Below are 20,604 nucleotides of genomic sequence, written 5' to 3'. Positions count from 1 at the left end.
AACACTTTCAAATCTAGAATCATTGTTGCATCTAGTTTGTTGCCCATGTCATTGAGTCCAATCCTTGATTTGATGATTCGTCGTTGGATGATACTCGTTGATGTTTATGAAAACGAGCAAGAAAGAATGGTGGGGGAAGTCATAAAGAAAAGAAAGAATTCTGTTTTTGATACTTTTAATGAAATTTCAGATATATTCTAACCCGGGAGAATTCAATCCCGCGTCTACCGTGAGTAAACACAGCCCATAGGTAAGACTACTCGCAGCGTAACTGACCGAGTCTTACAGGATCCGACACAAGAAAGAATGGTGGGGGAAGTCATAAAGAAAAGAAAGAATTCCATACTTGTCAAGGCCCCGGCCCGGCCCGGCAAGGCCCGAAGGCCCGGGCCGGGCCGGGCCGGGCCGGTAGAAAATTTTCAAGGCCCGGCCCGGCCCGAAGGCCCGGCTTCAAAAAATGACCCTTTTTTTCCCAATTTTTTTTCCCAATTTTTTCAATTTTTCATCGGAAATGTGACAATTTTCGACTATTTTTCAGAATTTCTTCTAATTCTGGCTGATAGTCGAAAATTTGACTTTTTCGCAAAAAAATTCAAAAAAATTCAAAAAAATTCAAAAAAATTGAAAAAATTGGGAAAAAAAAATTGGGAAAAAAAGGGTCATTTTTTGAAGCCGGGCCTTCGGGCCTTGCCGGGCCTTGCCGGGCCGGGCCGGGCCTTGACAAGTATGGAATTCTTTCTTTTCTTTATGACTTCCCTCACCATTCTTTCTTGTGTCGGATCCTGTAAGACTCGGTCAGTTACGCTGCGAGTAGTCTTACCTATGGGCTGTGTTTACTCACGGTAGACGCGGGATTGAATCCTCCCGGGTTAGAATATATCTGAAATTTCATTAAAAGTATCAAATAACAAAATTCTCTCTTTTCTATATGACTTCCCCCACCATTCTTTCTTGTGTCGGATCCTTTAAGACTCGGTCAGTTACGCTGCGAGTAGTCTTACCTATGCACGGAACCCTACAGTTACAAAAGTCTCCGATTGTGCGCAGCGAGTATCGAATAATGCGCCAGGGACTGGACGGGCGCGTTTCCCGTTCAAATTTTACAGTTTCTTCTTTTGCACTGGAAATTCGGCAAAACACGAATTAAAGGATTAAAAAAAATTTTTCTGCAATTCTAAGATGATAGCCTTCTAGATAATGTTGAGAGCTATCGAAAAAGTGCAAACATTCTAAAATCGGTGCAATATTGGAGGAGGAGATCTCAACTGAAGGAATTCTGAACCAATAAATTTCAATTTTGAACCGTTACAAGGGATAAAAATGTATTCCAAGGCATTTTTAGATTAAAAAATACGAGAAAAGCAAGGAAAACATTTATTATGCTCTCTAAAATACCCTATTTTCCCATTTTCTACATTAAACTTTGAAAAAAATTTTCGTTTTTTTTTTGGTTTTTCTATTCCTAAAGTGTTAGTAAAAGTACAAAAACTCTTTTTCTTGCCTCTTATTTGTATTTTCAGTGATTACAACGAAAAAATTCCGAATTTCTGATTTTTAAAATTTTTATCAATTCTTAGACCTGCAATTTGAACAAAATTGGCGAAAAATTGCACGAGAAATGCGTCAGTATTGTTGCTTGCGCATCGTCACTGTAAGGATCCGTGCTATGGGCTGTGTTTACTCACGGTAGACGCGGGATTGAATCCTCCCGGGCTAGAATATATCTGAAATTTCATTAAAAGTATCAAAAAACAGAATTCTTTCTTTTCTTTATGACTTCCCCCACCATTCTTTCTTGTGTCTTTTATGTCTTGGAAAACTTGTAGCTTTTCAAGTAGAAGTACAACTAAAAATGACCAAAAATTTTCTCGAAGAGGCTCAGATGGACACCGATCAAGAAGAACACGGACGGGATCGATTATTTGAGCATCTAAAAAGATGAATTCGATTAGAAATGTATCACTTGATGCAGCCTTTACCTTCTACAAATCGGTGCGAAGCAGACTTGTCACGGGCCGGGCCGGGCCGGGCCGATTTTTGACAAGTCTGGTGCGAAGAAAAGTAAAGGAAGAGGCAATTGGCGGCGACGGAAAAAGATAGCAAAACGAAATCCAAGTTCTGAGGAGATTCTGAAAATAAAAACATAATAGGTAAGGCTATGCAGAATCAAAACTCACTATTACGTATCCGTTTGTCCTCTAGCCGCTTTAATCAATTTGATGATTCCCACTGAGCTCTTCGGAGACTCGAAAACTCCCAATTCTCCGCGATGCACTTATCGACGTCTCACGATCCCCAATATCTCATTTGGGTCCAAATTTTGGGTGGGAAGTTGTTTCAGACGTTGATTGCCGCAGAGATCAATATAGAAATTGACTTCTGCACGCTTCTTGTAGTCTTCTTCCAAATTTTTTTTCGAAAATAACCAAGCGACTTCCTTATTCACCAACATCTTGTCTTGAGTCGCCAGCAAAACCTCTTTCCATAAGGATTTTACAAAAACTGGTAAGTCCATTGGGCTTTGAACTTTCCGTCCGCAGACTCTTCTCGAAAACGTTTAAGATCACTCCGTCCTTCCTGCCTTCAAGCAAATTCTGGTACCAACAAATGAGTGCATTTCTGTCCATGTACTTCTGGAACTCCGGGTGAACATTGAATGCTTAATCGTCTCCTGGTCAAAGGGGGTTTGGCCAGAGATGTCCGTTCTTGAATGCTTTCTTCCCCCATATATTCGAGTTTCAGAGTCTCCAAATTGTCTGTAGTTTTTTAAATCGTTCTTATAATGTGCTTGAGTGTTTTGGAATCCAGGGTTATACAAACTTTGTCAGCTTGTGTTCTTTTTGGCTATTAGATATCCTTAATTCTTGGTTCCCATGTCTTTTCTGCTTTCAATAGCTTCCCCCTAGTAACATGTCTTTATCACCCTTCCAATTGTTCAACATTCCCAAACTTTCTCGAATTCCTTGTCAATTCCTGTGATCTCATATCTCCTCCTGGAAACCTTTTCCCACTCTTTGAATGTGCAACCACCGGATAGGAAGGCGTGAAGTGTATAAGGAGAGTAGTAGTCTGCATCTGACGTCGCTTGAGCATTCCATGTGTAGCATGGTGTTTTCCATATGAGAAACCTCTTTCCCTGTCATACTCCATTCCCAAATCTTGCACTGATGAGTTATTCCCATTACGTATCGGAATACGTGAAGAAACCCGAAACTGGAGAGACTCTGAAAGGAAGAAGAGGATACACGTCTCGGTGTCATAACTCTTTTATTTAGAATTGAAGTAGAGATGCGAGAGGAAAATGACATATTAGAGTTAGATAAGACAAGAGGTGTTTGTTGAATGGAGTGGAGTGGGCGGAGCAAAACGAGCAGACTGGGAAGCATGGATGGGGGCGGAGTGGAGCAATCAGCGAAGCATGGTAGAAGGGCAGCAGACTTTTTTGACGGTGTCGGCATCACATTCTTGAGAGCAGCAATGTGTGGCGATGTCGAATGCCGTGACTGAAATAAAGTAGTTTTTTTATACTCAGTGTTATTATATGTTAGTTATAAACTTACATGGCTCACAGATTTGGCCACACACTTGCATGACAAACATGGCGACTCTTGTGCCACAGTGGCGACGGCGAGGTCCTCCTGGAGCACGTCGTCCTCTGGAGAGGATCTCGAGGAGATCCGAATCCTGAGCCATCAGATGAGCATGGGTGACATCTTGATCCTGGGTGCCATCCAGCTTGAAGTGAGCATTTCCTTCTTGAAGAGAGCGATGATGGTCATGGTGCTGGTGGGCACCAGAAGTGAGAGCTCCGAGGACAAGAAGAAGGGCGAGGGCTTTGAGCATTGTTGAGTGGTTGGGGGGGAGAGAATTGAAGACGATTGAATTCAATCGACGACTTCGAAATAGTTGCCCGACACACGGTTTTTATAGTGCTCTGAAAGGGGTGTGGCCTTGCTGAAATTGGTCTTAAAGAGCTTTCATGGGCGGAGTTTAAGGAATTTCAGACTTGTTCCAATCGTCACTGTCTGCTGAAAAGGGGCGGGCTTCTTTTTAATGGATATGTTGGAACGTGAGTTTCAGAAAAGTGATTATGCTCCGCCCCCTCTAAGAGCCCCGTGGCTACAGAATAGAAGTTGGAGAAGACATTTTAAGTCTCGAAGGAAAATCTATAGTATGATCGAGTGGAAGGCAGAGGGGAGATGGAGATAGTTTATTTGTGATACAGACGTAAGAGATACGGTAGCAAGGGTTCAAGAAGCAGAGACATACTGTGGCATACTGTAGCATATAGTATTTCTCATAGTTGTCAAGGCCCGGCCCGGGCAAATTGGCGCGAAAGACAAATTTTCAAAAATTTTCAAAATTTTCAAAAATTTTTTGAAAAAGTCAAATTTTCGACTATCAGTCAGAATTAGAAGAAATTCTGAAAAATAGTCAAAAATGGTCACATTTCCGATGAAAAATTGAAAAAATTTCGAAAAAAAAATTGGAAAAAGGGTCATTTTTGAAGCCGGGCCTTCGGGCCGGGCCGGGCCTTGAAAATTTTCTACCGGCCCGGCCCGGGCCTTGACAACTATGGTATTTCTGAAACCTCTTGGAGCGCTGAATATGAATGTTTGAGATGTCGTCACAATGTGAAAACTACAATATTTCCGAATACTTGGGCACAAGTAAGGACGCTCTGGTTACTGTAGTTATCATATCGACGGGATAACTACAGTAACCAAATTTAGTGTAAACCGTTGGGAATAAAGGCATTCGACTTTTTAGAAATGTATGGATCTGCTTGACACTCGAATTTTTGGAATTTCTTGCGACGTCTTACTGTGAATTATCTTTCACTTTTGAGATAACAACTACAGCAGCCCAAAATTGACAGTTTGACTTGTGATCTGATGTCATTTCCTTTCAGCATTTTATATGAGTTCCTTTTTATAATCAATCTGAAAGGTTTCCACTAGTTTCAGCACCTCTTTTTCCTGGAATTCATTCTTTTAATCCATAAACTTTTGAACTTCTGGAATAGTTTTCAGACAGGAAGTAATGCTAAAAGGATTCTACTAATGGAAACTTTTTATAATTCAATTCCAGCCTATATTTCCACAAATTAGAAATAATCCTCATTACTTAGAAACAAACTTTGAACTTCTGAAAATGGAAAAGCCTGGATTGTCTGAAAAATGTAAAAACACACGGTAAATACAGTATCCGGGAATGGAATGTTGCAAATTTCAAATTTCAATTTTCCCCCTTTAGAACATTTTCTTGGAAGAGACGTAGACAGAAGAAAAACATGAGAGAGTGCACATGACCAAACATTTGCACTTTTATCTTCAGTATTCTGTGTCTCTTCTTGCGTATAAAAGTGCAAATCTCCTTGGATTTGGCTCATTTTCGTAGCATCTGCTTCTTCTGTCTCCCCTTGTCATAGTTTTCAGCTGAATTTACATTTTGGATCAGAATTTTTGAAATCTACAAAAAAAAATTAATCGATCCTTTAATAATTCGTTAAGATTAACACAACTTCTCTGTTCATCATTCGATTTTGAGTGTTCCTGTTTAGGCTCTTCACTTTCCCACGTTTTGCATTTACATGGCACATCAAAACTTTTGTTTCATACGTAACATCTTTCCAACATTACCCAAAAGTAACACGTCAATGGTTGTCTCCTGGGAAAATCTGGTATTTTGGAGTCTATCAACCTGATGGAAAGACGTAACAATCCGTGGTTTGTGCCTCTGTCTACAAAATCTAAAAGTGGACAAGAATTCGGCACATTACTCGAGTAACATGTGTGATTATCGGAATCTTTTGAAATATGTTAGACAACATTTCCCACTAAACCTTTCCAAATTGCACGAAAATTAGTGTGTACTTTTTGATTTCTTAGAATTCCGGTCTGCAGAAACATCAACTCCAAAAACCATGATGATTCTTTTGTGGTGTATTAGGTTTTTAGAACTTTCCAAAGAGGTTCTTAGAATTTCTTAGAACTTAGATTTTTTGCAAAGCTCTGAGTTATGTATGTCAGACAACATTTCAAACTACACTCGGCTTTTGAGAATTCCGAGAGAATCAGAAGAACCGTGGTGTTGATATATAAAAAGCCAGAGAAGAGAGTCTAGTTGTTTCTCTGAACCTCAGACTATGATTCTCATGGTCCACCGAATTCTTACAATTAGAATTTCGTTTGAGTCCTGACCAGTGGTTTGCAGTTTGATCTCATTTGGTCAAGTGCTGGGTTCCAAAAGGACATGTGATCCCAAGATTCGTCAGTTTCAGTGAAATCAAGTCTTGATGTGTCGACTGATGATTTCAATGTCGAAAAGTCTCAAACTACATACAAAAAAATAAGAATAAATGACGAACAATGGGAAAGAGAGAATATACAGCGGAATGACGAATTAGAACTTTCCGCATATTCCTACACTCATCATGTCTGTCTGTGGGTCTGTCCGGATGTCCAGATTTGCGTCTTCCGGTTCACGGTTCTGCAGGAGTGAATTTTGAATTATTTTCATTTATAACGATAGAGTTAAAAGCTACGGTATTCGTTTTCGTGGGGATTTTAATATTTTTGTAGTTTGGGACATTTTTGACGAGTTATTTGTAACACAAGTCTGCTAAAACTAGGAGAATGCTAAACATCTATTTTTACAATTCCGGTTTTGGAAACTTATGATGTGTAAAAAAACAAATATCGATCCCACTGCAAAATATATAAATAGACACGGAGACGTTGCTATGTAAACGTGAGATATAACTAATCCCTTCGAGAAAAGAGAGGGGAATAAGAAGTGCACATGACCAAACATTTGTACTTATAATAAGGGCAGGTGTCAAGGATTTGGCTCATTTACACTAACAATCTGCTTTGATTTTATATTTCTTTTTGTTGTTGCTAGTTTTCACATGCAGAGAATTGGTAACTGACATTGTACTTCCAATAAGACATTTAAAAATGTTTTTCTAGTTTCAGAACCTCTGTATTATTTATAATCTTTGAAAGCGCTATAAACTAAATATCTAATCTCTGTTGCCAAACTTTAACACAATGAAACTGCAGACATTTCATCTGATGGAAGTGAGAAGACTTTTGGAACACATTACTCCTTTTTATAGGACCGCATTTTGGGTATTCAGGTTCCTGCAGGTGTGCAGTGTCCAACAATTCCAACCCAGCAGATATCTTTCCTGTTTTGTCTGGTCCTTCTGAAATTAATATGCATCTTGAATCTAAGTTCCGCGTTTTTAATTCGGATAATTTTTTGTTGTACTCTGTTACTTATTCTTAGATTATCCTCCATTCCAAAAACTGCGACTGAAAACCAATCAAGATAGCGTAAAGCTTAAGAATATCGGATTTTAGGATTAAAATGTCTGCTGGATTGGAACATCAGGTGCGCAAAGACTGCAGAAATTATATTGGACTATAACTGTAGACAACCCGGCGGTCGATTTGAACTTGTGCCTTGGCATATTCATTTTCAGAATCCAAAATAATCGATCTGCTTCATAAAATTCTTTGGCGTCACAGAAAATACTCTGGACCCATGGTTCGTCATAACTTGAGCGATGTTAAAATGTATTTTGAGATTTGGGTACGTGATCATTCTAATGAAACGAATCGATGGAAAACGCATGGGACTTGAGAAATGAAAGTTTGTAATACTGGAAAAACTTTGAAAGCATTCACTACTGGAAATTTTTTAAAGAAAATAGGACTTTTGGGTTTCAACTTGATCTGGCATGCGATGGAATGCTTGCTTTTTCAATCATTCGTTATGATTGACACAGCTTTACTGTCGTTCGATTTTAACTGTTTCTGATTAGACTCTTATCTTTCCAACGTTCTGCATTCACATGGCACATCAAAAGCATCAAAAGGTTTGTTCATACGTAACACCTTTCCACCATTACCCAAAAGTAACACGTCAATGGTTGAGATCTTATGTCTCCTGGGAAAATCTGGTATTTTGGAGTCTATCAACCTGATGGAAAGACGTAACAATCCGTGGTTTGTGCCTCTGTCTGCAAAATCTAAAAGTGGACAAGAATTCGGCACATTACTCGAGTAACATGTGTGATTATCGAAATTTTTTGAAATATGTCAGACAACATTTCAAACTAAACCTTTCCAAAGAGCATAACATAAGTTTGGATTTGCACAACAATTAGTGTGTACTTTCTGATTTCTTAGAATATCGGTCTGCAGAAACATCAACTCCAAAAACTATGATGATTATTTTGTGGTGTTTTAGGTTCTCAGAAATTTTCAAAGAGGTTCTTAGAATTTCTTAGAACTTAGATGTTTTGCAGAAACTGAGAGTTATGTATGTCGGACAACATTTCAAACTACACTCGGATTTTGAGAATTCCGAGAGAATCAGAAGAACCGTGGTGTTAATGTATAATAAGTCAGAGAAGAGAGTCTAGTTGTTTCTATGAAGACTATGATTCTCATGGTCCACCGAATCCTTAGAATTTCAGTCCTGACCAGTGGTTTGCAGTTTGATTTCATTTTGTCAAGTGCTGAGTTCCAAATGGACATGTGATTTCAAGATTCGTCAGTTTCAGTGAGATCAACTCTTGATGTGTCGACTGATGATATCAATGTGGAGATTGAAAAAAACGTTTAACTACATACAAAAAAATAAGAATAAGTGACGAATAATGGGAAATAGCGAGCATACACCGGAATAACGGACTCATTATGTCTGTCTGTGTGTCTGTCCAGATGTGCGTATTTTACTTCGCGTTTCTCTAGTTTCTGCAGGAGTGAATTTGGGATAACTTTAACTTATGAACAATAGAGATAAACGCTACGGTATTCGTTTTTACGGGGATTTCAATGTTTTTGTAGTTGACTACATTTTATTTCTAAAGTTGAAAAATGATTATTTTTTGTTCTATTTTGAAACTTAAGATGTGTGTAAAAAACGAGTATCGATCCCACTACGAAATTCCTAAATACACATCAAGCAGGTGATATGGAAACGTGAGATTTACCTAATCCCTTTGAAGGAAAAGAGGAAGGAAAAAGAAATATGTGAAAGTGCACATGGCCAAACATTTGTACTTATGAAAGGGCAGGTGCACCTCGGAGTTGGCTCTTCTAGTTCTTTTTAGTTTCACTTTCATAAATGAAAAGTATAGCTTGTATATCTATAAGAAAAAAGGTTTTTATAATTTCAGAGTCTTTAAACACAACAAGAAACCATTTGTCTGTGTGCCTGTGTGTCCAGAGACATCCGTATTAACCGACAGATGTTGTTTGAGTGTCTATCTGTGTGTCTGCTTGTTTGGATATCGGATAATTAGTTTTGGGACATTTAGTCCCATATACGTTTTCCAAGACTTTACATTTGCGAACATCCAGACACCTGGACACACAGATAGAAAGACAGGCTTGTTCGTCAAGTGTTTTGGTGGTCAGTTGTATTTGCAAAATCTATTTAAAATGGAAAAGTGTACTCTGACCAAATCCCAACATTTAAATTTCAATAATTACGCATGTTATACGAGCAATGTGCCGAATTCTTGTCCACTTTTAGATTTTGCAGACAGAGTCCCAAATTTTTACGTCTTTGAATCCGTTAGATCAAAAAATTGAGCTCGACTTTCCCATGAGACGAAGTTGAGGTGCTTTTGGGAACTTGAAAAAAATGAACAGATATTTAGATAAAGAAGGGAGATTTGATATACATCATGTGTAGAAGATTTTTACTATTTCAGACAGTTATTCGTTCGTTGAAAAGAAAAAATCGCAAAAATGAAATGATATCCGGCTGAAATTGCTTCATCTCTTCCTTTTATACCCCAGAAGTGCACTTTTTTGTTTGATCGGTGGGAAGCTGTAGTTTGTGGTGATCAGTTTTCCTGAACTTGTACTTTTAGAGTTTTTTCTAAAGATTTATGTGTCACAGACAAGTTTCCAGAAGTTTCCCTATAAGTCCATGTCTCGAATATCCAGAGTAGAAGAACTTAAGACAGAGACATCCAAAAAAGTGGGTTGGTTACAGTAACATCGTATCTTCTTGCGGCCTCTTGGCTCATGAATTAGAAAAAGGTTCAGCAAGATCATCTTCAAACATTTTCTGACACATCTCTTGGTTGTCCATATATCCTTAATTTCCAAATCTTCTGAAATAATCCCATTTTTCAGACAGGAATCAGTGCTAAAAGGTTTCCACAAATGGATTCCATTTGTTAGTATTTATTGTTGTCATAATCCAGTTTCAGCCAACATTTCATAATCCGGCACTTAGAATGCAGAGGGATTATTATTTTAAATTCTGATAATGGATATTGCAAGTTACAATTTCAGATCGACTTCCGGTCTGTCTACAGTTATAGTCCAATATGTATAATTTCTGCAGTCTTTGCGCACCTGATGTTCCAATCCCGCAGACATTTTCATCCTACAATCCGATATTTTTAAGCTTTACGCCATCTTGATTAGTTTCAGACGCAGTTTTCGGAACGAGAGATAATCTGAGAATAAGTATCTAAGTAGAAAACAGAATTATTGGAAGCAAAAATTTAAATTCAGGCTGCAAATGAATTCCAGAAGGACCAGACAAATCAGGACAACATCTTCTGGGTCGGAATTGATGGACACTGCACACCTGGAAAAAAGCTGAATATAAAAAACCCAGCATGCCGTTCTATTAAGGGTTGCAAACGTTCCAAGTCTTCTCATTTTCTTTTCAACGTCATGTCTGTATCTTCCTTGTGTTAAAGTTTGGCAACATAGATTAGATGTACATCTATAATTAACTTTGATGTTTGCAGTTCTCAGAAAAGGTTTCTTCGTGATCACTTGCTCCGTGATTATAAATTTCATTGAACATTTGGAGCTCACGAGAATCCGGTTTGTCTGTGACATTCATTGGCGTCACGATACCCTGGAGACATGGTTCGTCATAATTTCAGCAATGTTAAAAAGTATTTTGAGAGTGGGATACGTGCATAAACTAATGAACCGTGTGTACTGTCTGAATTAGTTAATGGGATGTTAAGATTGCTGGAAAATTAAACTTACAAAATGGGATAAGTATGGGACTTAAGAAATGGAAGTTTATGATCCCGGAAAAACTATGGAAACATTCACTCTAGGAAATAAACCAAAGAAAGCACGTATGTGATGGAGAAACCGTCTAAGAACCTAGTCGAATCTAATTTATTTTCAGAATTCTGAGATAATCCGGAGAAACGTGTGTTGATGTAGGTCGGAGAAGAGAGTCTAGTTGTTTCTTTGAACCACAGACTATGATTGTTATGGTTCACCGAATTCTTAGAATTTCTTTTGAGTCCTGACCAGTGGTTTGCAGTTTGATCTCATTTTGTCCAGTGCTGGGTTCCAAAAAGACATGTGATCCCAAGATTTGTCAGTTTCAGTGAAATCAACTCTTGATGTGTCGTCTGATGATATCAATGTTGAATAGTCTTAAAATGCATAACACAGAGTTAGAAAAAGTGACGAATAATGCTAAAAACTGGCATGCAACGGAATGACGAATTACATTTTTCCACATATTTCTACCCTCATTGCGTCTGCCTGTGTGTCTGTCCGAATGTCCAGATTTGCGTTTTTTAGTTGGCGTTGCTCTAGTTTCTACAGGAGTGAATTTGGAAATACATGAGTTGTAAATGGCAGTGATTAACGTTACGGGGTTTATTTTCCGGGAATTAACATTTTATAGTTAACGACATGTTTGATAAAGTTCTCAACACTTGTGATGCGTTTCTACAAAACTAGGAAAATTTGAAAACTTTATATTTACAATTCCGCTATTGGAAACTTATGATGTTTAAAAAACGAGTATCGATCCCATTGCAAAATATATAAATAGACACTGAGTCGTTGCAATGGACACGTGAGATTCCACTAATCCCTTCAAAGCAAAAGAAGGAGGAATAAGAAGTGCTCATGACCAAACATTTGCACTTATAAAAGGGCAGGTGCTCCGAGGATTTGGCGCATTTTCACTAATCTTTCATTTTCTTTTCTTTTTTTTGGTTTCTCTAGTTTTCACATCCAGGGAACGGGTAACTGACATTGTACATCTGTTGAGAAAAATTGAGAGACTGTTCTAGTTTAGTTTCAGTCAACATTTAATTATCCGGCCCTAATGATCCGGATGAATTATTATTTTAGATTCTGAAAATAGACATGTCAAGACACAATTTCAGATTGACTTCCGGTTTGTCAGTGGGAACAGTCGTAGTCCAATGTAATTTCAGCAGTCTATGCGCACCTGATGTTCCAATCCTGCAGACATTTATATCCTACAATCTGATTTTCTTAGGCTTTATTGATTAGTTTCAGACGCAGTTTTTGGAATGGGAGATAATCTGAGAATAAGTACCGAAGCACGACACGAGAAGATAGGAATCAAAAATTTGAATTCAGGCTGCAGATCAATTCCAGATGAATCAGACAAATCAGGACAACATCTTCTAGGTCGGAATTGATGGACACTGCACACCTGGAAAAACCTGAATCTTAAAACCCAGCATGTCGTTTTATTAAGTGTTCCAAACGTCTTCTTATTTTCCTTTCACCGTCTTGTCTGGAGCTTCCTTGTGTTAAAGTTTGGCAACATAGATTAGATGTACATCTATAATTAACGTTGATGTTTGCAGTTCTCAGAAAGATTTCTTCGTGATCACTCAAGAATCTGGTTTGTCTGTGACATTCACTGGCGTCACAGATACCCTGAAGACATGGTTCGTCATAATTTCAGCGATGTTAAAAATATTTTGAGAGTGGGATACGTGCATATACTAATGAACCGTGTGGACTGTCTGAATCAGTTTAGGTGTCGTCAGGGTGAAGCTTAACTAGGAGAATTCTTGGGATACGGGGAGTGGATTTTATGAAAATGTAATGAACGGGGTGTCGATTGAATAAAAAAAGACAATTTATGGAACAACAGAAAATAAACAAAGTGAGACTCGGGTAGAACTTTACATGTTTATCATGTGCATTTGGAAACTTCTATCTGAGGAATAAGTACGTATTTTGTTCAGAATGCCTCGTTGACCATAATCGGATACTGACTTAATTTTGGTGTTTTTGTAGTTCAAACTTTTCGAGTCTCACAAAAACTCACACGATATCTACGTCCTCACGAATGATCAGGTATGTGTATGTTTCTCACATTTTGTGACGTACGAAAACTATGAAAGGCTCTAAATGTGCTATGTTACATGTCCATGTTAACATTGAAATTGATCTTCTGCGATATCTTCAAAAAGAAAATCAATCTGTTTCTCAGGGGAATACAAGAAAATTTACACTTTTACATGTGCCATAAGAAGCTCACTGTGTCTAAAGTGCAAGTGTCTCGCACCAGATTGTAGTTTGTAGTGGTCGGGAGAAACGCGTGTTGATATTTTTGTAAATCATAAATTATTACATATTGTTATATGAAGAATCCTAACACAAGCAAATAACATACTTCACTGGAGCACTTTTTTTCTGTATTTTGTTCTTGTAATCCTCGATCTTCTGAAATAATTCCATTTTTCAGACAGGAATTAGTGGATTAGGTTAAAAGGTTTCTAATGGATCCAGTTTCAGCCAACAGTCAATAATCCGGAACTTAGGATGCGGATGGATTATGATGTTTCAATCCTGGACATGTTCATCCTACAATCCGATATTCATAGGCTTTACACCCTTTATTGGTTTTCCGTCGCAGAACTTAAAATGGGATGATCTCAACAGAAGTATCAAAGTAGAACACAAAATTATCGGAACCGAAAACGCGGAGAGACAAAATTCAGATGGACCAAATAAATCAGGAAACATATCTTCTGGGTTGGGATTGATGGACACTGCACATCTGGAAAAACCTGAATATAAAAAACCCAGCATGCCGTTCTATTAAGGGTTCCAAACGCCTTCTCCTTTTCCTTCCAAAGCCATGTCTGCAGCTTCAAAGTGTTAAAGTTTGGCAACATAGATTTAATGTCCATCTATAATTAACGTTGATGTTTGCAGTTCTCAGAAAAGGTTTCTTCGTGATCACCTATGTCATAATAATACATTTCATTGAACTTTTGGAAGTCACAAGAATCCGATTTGTCTGTAACATTCATTGGCGTCACTGCAGATACCCTGGAGACGTTCGTCATAATTTCAGAGATGTTAAAAAGTATTTTGAGATTTGGATACGTGCACATTCCAATTAACCGTGTGACCGTATGAATCAGTTTATGGGATGACGAGTTCGTTGAGAAATCAAATTTACAAAAGGGGAAAGTACGGGACTTGAGAAATAAAAGTTTGTGATCCTGGGAAAAGAAAATAGGATTATTGTGTTCAAACTTGATCTATATCTGCATTCTAAGTGTCGGATTGTTAAATCTTGGCTGAAACTGGAGACAAACCAATAATAAATACCATTAGGTGGATGTACAATGTCAGTTACCCAATTTCTGCATGTGGAAATTAGAGAATCCAAAAGGAAATATAAAATGGAAGCTGCTTGTTAGTGAAAATGAGCCAAATCCTCGGAGCACCTGCCCTTTTATAAGTGCAAATGTTTGGTCATGTGCACTTCTGATTTCTTCCCTCTTCTGCTTTGAAGGGATTAATGAATTCTCACGTGTCCATAGCCGTGTATTTAGATACTGGGAATTGCAAAAATACATTTTTTACAGAATTCTCCTAGTTTTTGTGGTACTGTATTTTCAAGTAATGAGAACCTCGTCAAAAATGTCGTTAACTACAAAATGTAAATTTCCGGAAAATTCAAACTCCGTAGCGTTTATCACTGCCATTTACAACTCATGTATTCCAAAATTCACTTCTGCAGAACTCGCAAAACAAAATACGTAAATCTGGACATCCGGACAGACACACAGACAGACGTAATGAGTTTTTAAGACAATTTCTCCATTATAGCCCTGTTTTTTAGATTTTGTTCATGCAATCCTCGATCTTCTGAAATAATTCCATTTTTCAGACAGGAATTAGTGCTAAAAGGTTTTCACTAATGGTTTCCTTTCCATTTAATGGTATTTATTGTTGTCATAATCCAGTTTCAGCCAACATTTCATAATCCGGCACTTAGGATGCAGATGGATAATGATATCTCAATCCCGCAGATATTCTTATCCTAAAATCCGATATTCTCAAACTTTTCTCCGTCTTGATTGGTTTTCAGTCGCAGTTTTTTGAATGGGGGATAATCTGAGAATAAATATCTGAGTAGAACACAGAATTATTGGAAGCAAAAAATTCGATTCAAACTGTAAATAAATTTTTTTTTCTTTTTTCCAGAAAGACCAGACAAATCAGGACAACATTTTCTGGGTCGGAATTGATAAAAACTACACATCTGGAAAAAAACCTGAATATAAAAATTCGAGCATGCCGTTCTATTAAGGGTTCCAACGTCTTCTCATTTTCCTTTCAACGTCATGTCTGTTGATTCGCTAAAGTTTGGCAACATAGATTAGATGTCCATTTATAATTAACGTTGATATTTGCAGTTCTCAGAAAATTTCTCTTCGTGATCACTTGTTCCATAATTATACATGTTTTGAACTCTTGGAAATCACGAGAATCCGATTTGTCTGTGACATTCACTGGCGTCACAGATACCCTGAAGACATGGTTCGTCATAATTTCAGCGATGTTAAAAATATTTTGAGAGTGGGATACGTGCATATACTAATGAACCGTGTGGACTGTCTGAATCAGTTTAGGTGTCGTCAGGGTGAAGCTTAACTAGAAGAATTCTTGGCATACGGGCAGTGGATTGTATGAAAATGTTGTTTTTTTTTAGATGTTTGTGGTCTAACTTCCCACGGATGAGCATTTTTCTTCAAAAGTCTCCAGGTTTGACGTGCGAAACGTGAGAAAACAAGTCAATTGATATGTCCAACAAGAAAAAATGCCTAAAATCCAATATGATGTTGAAAATTGTAGTTTGTACAGACGAATAGAGCATGTATCGTAAAAATAAATTTCTCTCATGAAAGGCTGTAAATATGGGGGAGAATACAAGAGTTTTCTGGATGTTCAAATAAGTCAAAGACCTGAAGCGTTTTCAACAGGAAAATTTTGCGACAACCATCAAATTGTAACAACGAACACTAAACGAGCAGGAAGCTGTGAATTTATAGTTTATTCTTTTTTCTTCTTAATTAACCCGTTGAAAAAAGTTACAATTATATACATTATTTATACAATATTTACAATTATATACAACAAAATAAATAAGTACAATAAAAATTTATACATAGAAAATAAATACCATAAATCATCAGTTAAAAAAATTGTTACTCATAATCCAAGAAAGACCAGATTGTAGTTGTCAAAGCTTCCAGTTCTGTTTCATACGCCTCTATCCGGTTCCTATACTGCTCCATCTCACGGTTCTGCTGAAAAATAGGTAAAAATAAAATTGAGAGCAAAACGATAAATGCTGATTACCCCCACCGCTTCAGCGTAATCAAGAAGCCAAGACGGTGTGCATATCGTTTTGATTCGTGTTAGAAGCGTTCTCTAAATGATTTCCCAAAATTAATCGGAATTCCTTCCGGTGGAGCGCGTTTAGTCACCTGCAATTCATTATCCTCCCTATGATCCGTTGGTATATATATAACAGGTGTCTTGCAAACTCAGTGTACATCTCTCCAGAGGTAGTCGCCCACTCGAAAATCTTTTCCCGGAGGGTTCCGTTATTGCTGACATCGTTTATTTCCACCAATTCCATTAAATTTCCTATTGTTTCCCGTAATTTTCCGATATAACCCATCATGGACGCGTAAAATTGCACTAACGGTTCCCGGTGGCTCAATTCGATCAGATCCAATTGAATTGTCAGTTTTCCCAGAGACTCACAAATTTCTTGGGATTGAAGGGATCTGAAGCGGTTTGACAGTTTTTCATAATTGGTTTCATGCGGACATAAGGGTGAAAAAAAAGGGAGAAGCACACACACGCACGCACATCACACATGAACTCACAATTTATCAATGCGGGTTTGGAAACCCAGAATCATCGGAGTGGCTTAAAAAAACAATAGAGATTATTACAATAGAGATTATTACATTAGAATCACTAACTTACTACTTAATGCTTAATGGTGCATATATTTTAATATTTGTTGTCTACAAATTGGATCAGACTGACTAGTGACTAGGGAAGCTGATTCTAAATATATTAAGTTTTTGCCCTCGAGGTCTGGTATTTGAGAAAAAAACAATGTCAAAATTTATAAAAATGACAGATTATTACCTTTCTGAAATGCGAAAAATAGTTTGTAATTTTTTTTTGCAATTTTCAAATCTTTGTAACTTTCTGAAAACGTCAGACATTTGGAGACACCGACAGACAGATAAACCCAGAGTTTATGTTTTTGGTGAAGCCTTAGCCTCAAAAGTCAAAGTTTTTGCGTCTATTATCAAAATCCTTCTAACTCTCTCAGAACTCAACCAAATCGGAAAGTATTAATATAGCTTTGAAGGTCTTGGTTGGTTTTTAAAATATAAACTACGTTTTGAAGTACTTGGAGCCTTAGGCCTTACATATGGTAATGATTCTCTATTTTTCCAGACTGTGACCTTGTTTGCCACAAATACCAGACCTCAAGGACAAAACTGGATATATATTTGAAATCAGCGATTTCTCAGCTTTTCAATGATATAGGTCACGTCCCATATCTTCAAACTGACTCCATGGCCTAGTAACTCAGCAGAGAACACTTTTGTTTAATGAAAATCTCTGTTGTGTTCTAGCATAGGATAATTACCGATTAATTACCCCATTAAAAAAAAAAAAACTCACAGCTCCTTCACTCTATCCTCAAACCCGACTGGCACAGGAGCTCTGAACCTCTGTAACACTCCCACTTCCAGCATAATCAAATTCTGCTTAGAAATAAAAACGGTCCACTTTTTTCGCACTTCTTCATACATTGTCTTCATTTCAATCTCCTGAAAAAGTTTGACTGTTTGAATATGTCCGTCCAAGAATTTTACCTGTTCATTCAATATTCTATCCCTAAAGAACTCTCCAAGCCTCTCCATCACCTTTTCTTTCTCCAGGACTATCAGTTTTGCTGCTTCAATGTCCTCAGCTAGTTCATTCTGAAGATTAAAGATTTGCAAATGTTATTTGATATTTCTCACTTACCAGTGTTTTTTTAACATAACTCATCTTGCAAAGTACTGAAATTTGATGATTAAAACAACTTAGCGAATAATAAAGGTATGTAAAAGCTGGTAGGATTACCAGGTTAAAAGAAAATAAGTGAAATAAATGCGGAATATTTTTAAATAAATTTCTACCACAATCATTGGAAAATGGAAATAGAAAAACTACGATACTGTTCAGTATAAAAGAGGGTTTTATCCTGAAAATAATTCCGTAGTGACTTTGGAAAATAAGTCTGATGTTCCTGAAAAAAAAAATTAGCGTTATTGAACGCCAGTGAGTTTCAACCCACCTCTATAGTCAAGAGAAAATGGAATATCCAGGTCATGAGTTGAAAGTCGATTAGTTTCTCGAACTTCTCCTGGAATCAATTTGTAGAAAAATGGAAGATATAAAAAATAGAAAAATTCAAGCTGGCTGAATGCAAGTCAGTCAGATTTTTCAATTAGTTCTGATGAGACATACCTCGAGAGAGAAGTAATGTTCCTTAGTCCCTCCTGTACAGTTGGATGGAAAACTCAACAATTCCTTAAAACTGAGCTTGAAGGAACATGTGAGAAATGCCAGCAGGATCAGGATTTCTTGGAACTCCTATAAAAATAATTTTATATAAAAATTTCATTTGAGAAACTCACCCTAGACGGATAATCATTTAAGTACTCTCCAAGGTTTGACCAGTTCTCATTTGCTTCGATTAGACAGCTCTTCATATTTTCCTCATGAAAACTAATCGCCAATTTATTTTTACATTTCAAATTTGGTTTATGCATTTCCTTCTGATCCAAAATAACACTTTCCAAAACACTCAGAGCAGTTCTTTTTTGAAATTCTAGAATATCTGCTTCAATTCTCAGAACATGAGTAAGAAAATAGGCATTCGGGTAACCAGGAGACTCCTTCATACTTCGAAATCTAGTTTTATTGACTTTCACTATTCCCCCACTAAATTTGGTGAGCGCATTTTGAAAAGTGAAGAACTGGTTGCCGTGGAGGTTCAAGATTCTGAAAATTAGTACTTCTCATCAAAAATTAGTTTATTTAGAGATCGGCTTTGAAAAATAGTGAGCTTAAATCAAATTTGGTCAATTTTGACCGGTTTTCGACAGTTTTCAAGAGATTTTTAGCTGAAATCCTGTTTCTGGCTTATTCACTGCCTATTTTGCACAAAAAAAACTCAAAAACAGTTATTTAACTAGCCAGAAAACCAAAAAACCCCACTTTCTAAACTTACCGACTATTCAGTAAACCAAGTGATTGCAGTGATACATCAATTTGTTCCACAATTTCCTCCAAGTCGACATTTCCCAAATCCAGAAACTCAAAACATTTCTCGTTGCCTTTCTCGAGATTTAGTAAATCAAAATATAGCTCTTTAGCTATCAACTTCCATTTGTTGTCCACCCAATTGAATTCTTCACTCACAATAATTTTCAACCGTTCTTCTAACTCCCAGAACCGGATGTTTTGAGAACAAGTTTTCATTTTGGTCACTGAAATTGTTGGGTCATAGAAAACGGCTAACAATGATTCTTACCAACAGATTGGGCTGTTTCTAGAGCTCGTTTTAATTGTTGGACTTTTTTAGCTGCGTCTTGTCTTCTAAGCAGAACTACAGTAATATCAGCATCACATTCATCAAATTTTGAAATTGAAACTTCAGAATGCTTGGCCACCGGCGGTAGTGTTTCCTAAAAAGTTATTGATGAGATGATTTATAAAAATTAAGGCAAAAATTACAAAAACATTTATTTCACTCACATCAGTTAAAATTGCTTCAGTCAAAACATCTCCTGACTTCAACTTCTCTCCTAACTCCTCGGTGTCCACTATTTCCCAACCATCGCAAACATCTGAGCCGGTTTTATTCGGAAGAAATTGACGATTCCCAACCCTAGTCCAGATTTTATTCAATCGTCCCTAAAATAATCGATTTTAGAAATGATCCCGAATTAAAAATTTACCGGCATTGACAATGTATATCAAAACCAGCAGACCTTGAAAAAAACCAAATAGAAATAAGTATAAGCAGTTCCAATATAATAATATAATATTTTTCTAGAAAGTAGGCAGATCGAAAAATAAAACAGTACCTATACAACTTAAAAGCAGGAATTTATAGGAAAAAGACCCCTGAGGAAATGAGAGAATCTAAAAAGTGGGATAGATGACAACGCGTGATGAGTCATGTGTCTTCCTTGACAGATGACGAAAACAGAAGACGTCGAGAGACATGGAGGCGTCAGAGAAATTCCTTTTTTCTTATCATATCAATATATTTTCTCAAATGATATCATCTGTCATTGCTTATTGTTTGAAATTAAATAGAACTATTATGTAAAACTTAGAAAATTGTTCTTTCCAAATTGGCTTGTATCCTATTGAAGATTTCTCAACACACTGATTCCGAATATGTAATTCACTATTG

At 37.1% G+C, this 20,604-nt stretch overlaps 3 protein-coding genes across 3 annotated transcripts; all 3 read right to left on the bottom strand.

Moving 5' to 3' along the window:
* Positions 1-2,275: 2,275 nt before the first annotated feature.
* On the bottom strand, positions 2,276-2,515 carry GCK72_011690 (uncharacterized protein; the record flags this gene model as incomplete). The annotated part of the gene is made up of 1 exon (XM_053728622.1): positions 2,276-2,515. One exon carries the CDS (start codon positions 2,513-2,515, stop codon positions 2,276-2,278), a length of 240 nt encoding a protein of 79 aa, XP_053588199.1.
* Positions 2,516-3,408: 893 nt separating this feature from the next.
* GCK72_011689 (uncharacterized protein) lies at positions 3,409-3,843 on the bottom strand (the record flags this gene model as incomplete). Its single annotated transcript, XM_003094531.1, has 2 exons — positions 3,409-3,503; positions 3,561-3,843. The coding sequence occupies 2 exons, from the start codon at positions 3,841-3,843 to the stop codon at positions 3,409-3,411; spliced, it is 378 nt and encodes a 125-aa protein (XP_003094579.1).
* A 12,457-nt stretch (positions 3,844-16,300) lies between these two features.
* Positions 16,301-20,146, bottom strand: GCK72_011688 (uncharacterized protein; the record flags this gene model as incomplete). Its single annotated transcript, XM_053728621.1, has 15 exons — positions 16,301-16,402; positions 16,455-16,526; positions 16,583-16,601; positions 16,805-16,888; positions 17,811-17,959; positions 18,005-18,112; positions 18,159-18,193; positions 18,348-18,423; positions 18,472-18,540; positions 18,645-18,770; positions 18,815-19,181; positions 19,411-19,669; positions 19,714-19,867; positions 19,938-20,096; positions 20,141-20,146. 15 exons carry the CDS (start codon positions 20,144-20,146, stop codon positions 16,301-16,303), a joined length of 1,785 nt encoding a protein of 594 aa, XP_053588198.1.
* Between the last annotated feature and the right edge of the window lie 458 nt (positions 20,147-20,604).

The sequence above is a fragment of the Caenorhabditis remanei genome, chromosome III (assembly GCF_010183535.1).
Source record: "Caenorhabditis remanei strain PX506 chromosome III, whole genome shotgun sequence".
NCBI lineage: Eukaryota > Metazoa > Nematoda > Chromadorea > Rhabditida > Rhabditidae > Caenorhabditis > Caenorhabditis remanei.
This window is presented reverse-complemented; position numbering and strand designations above follow the sequence as displayed.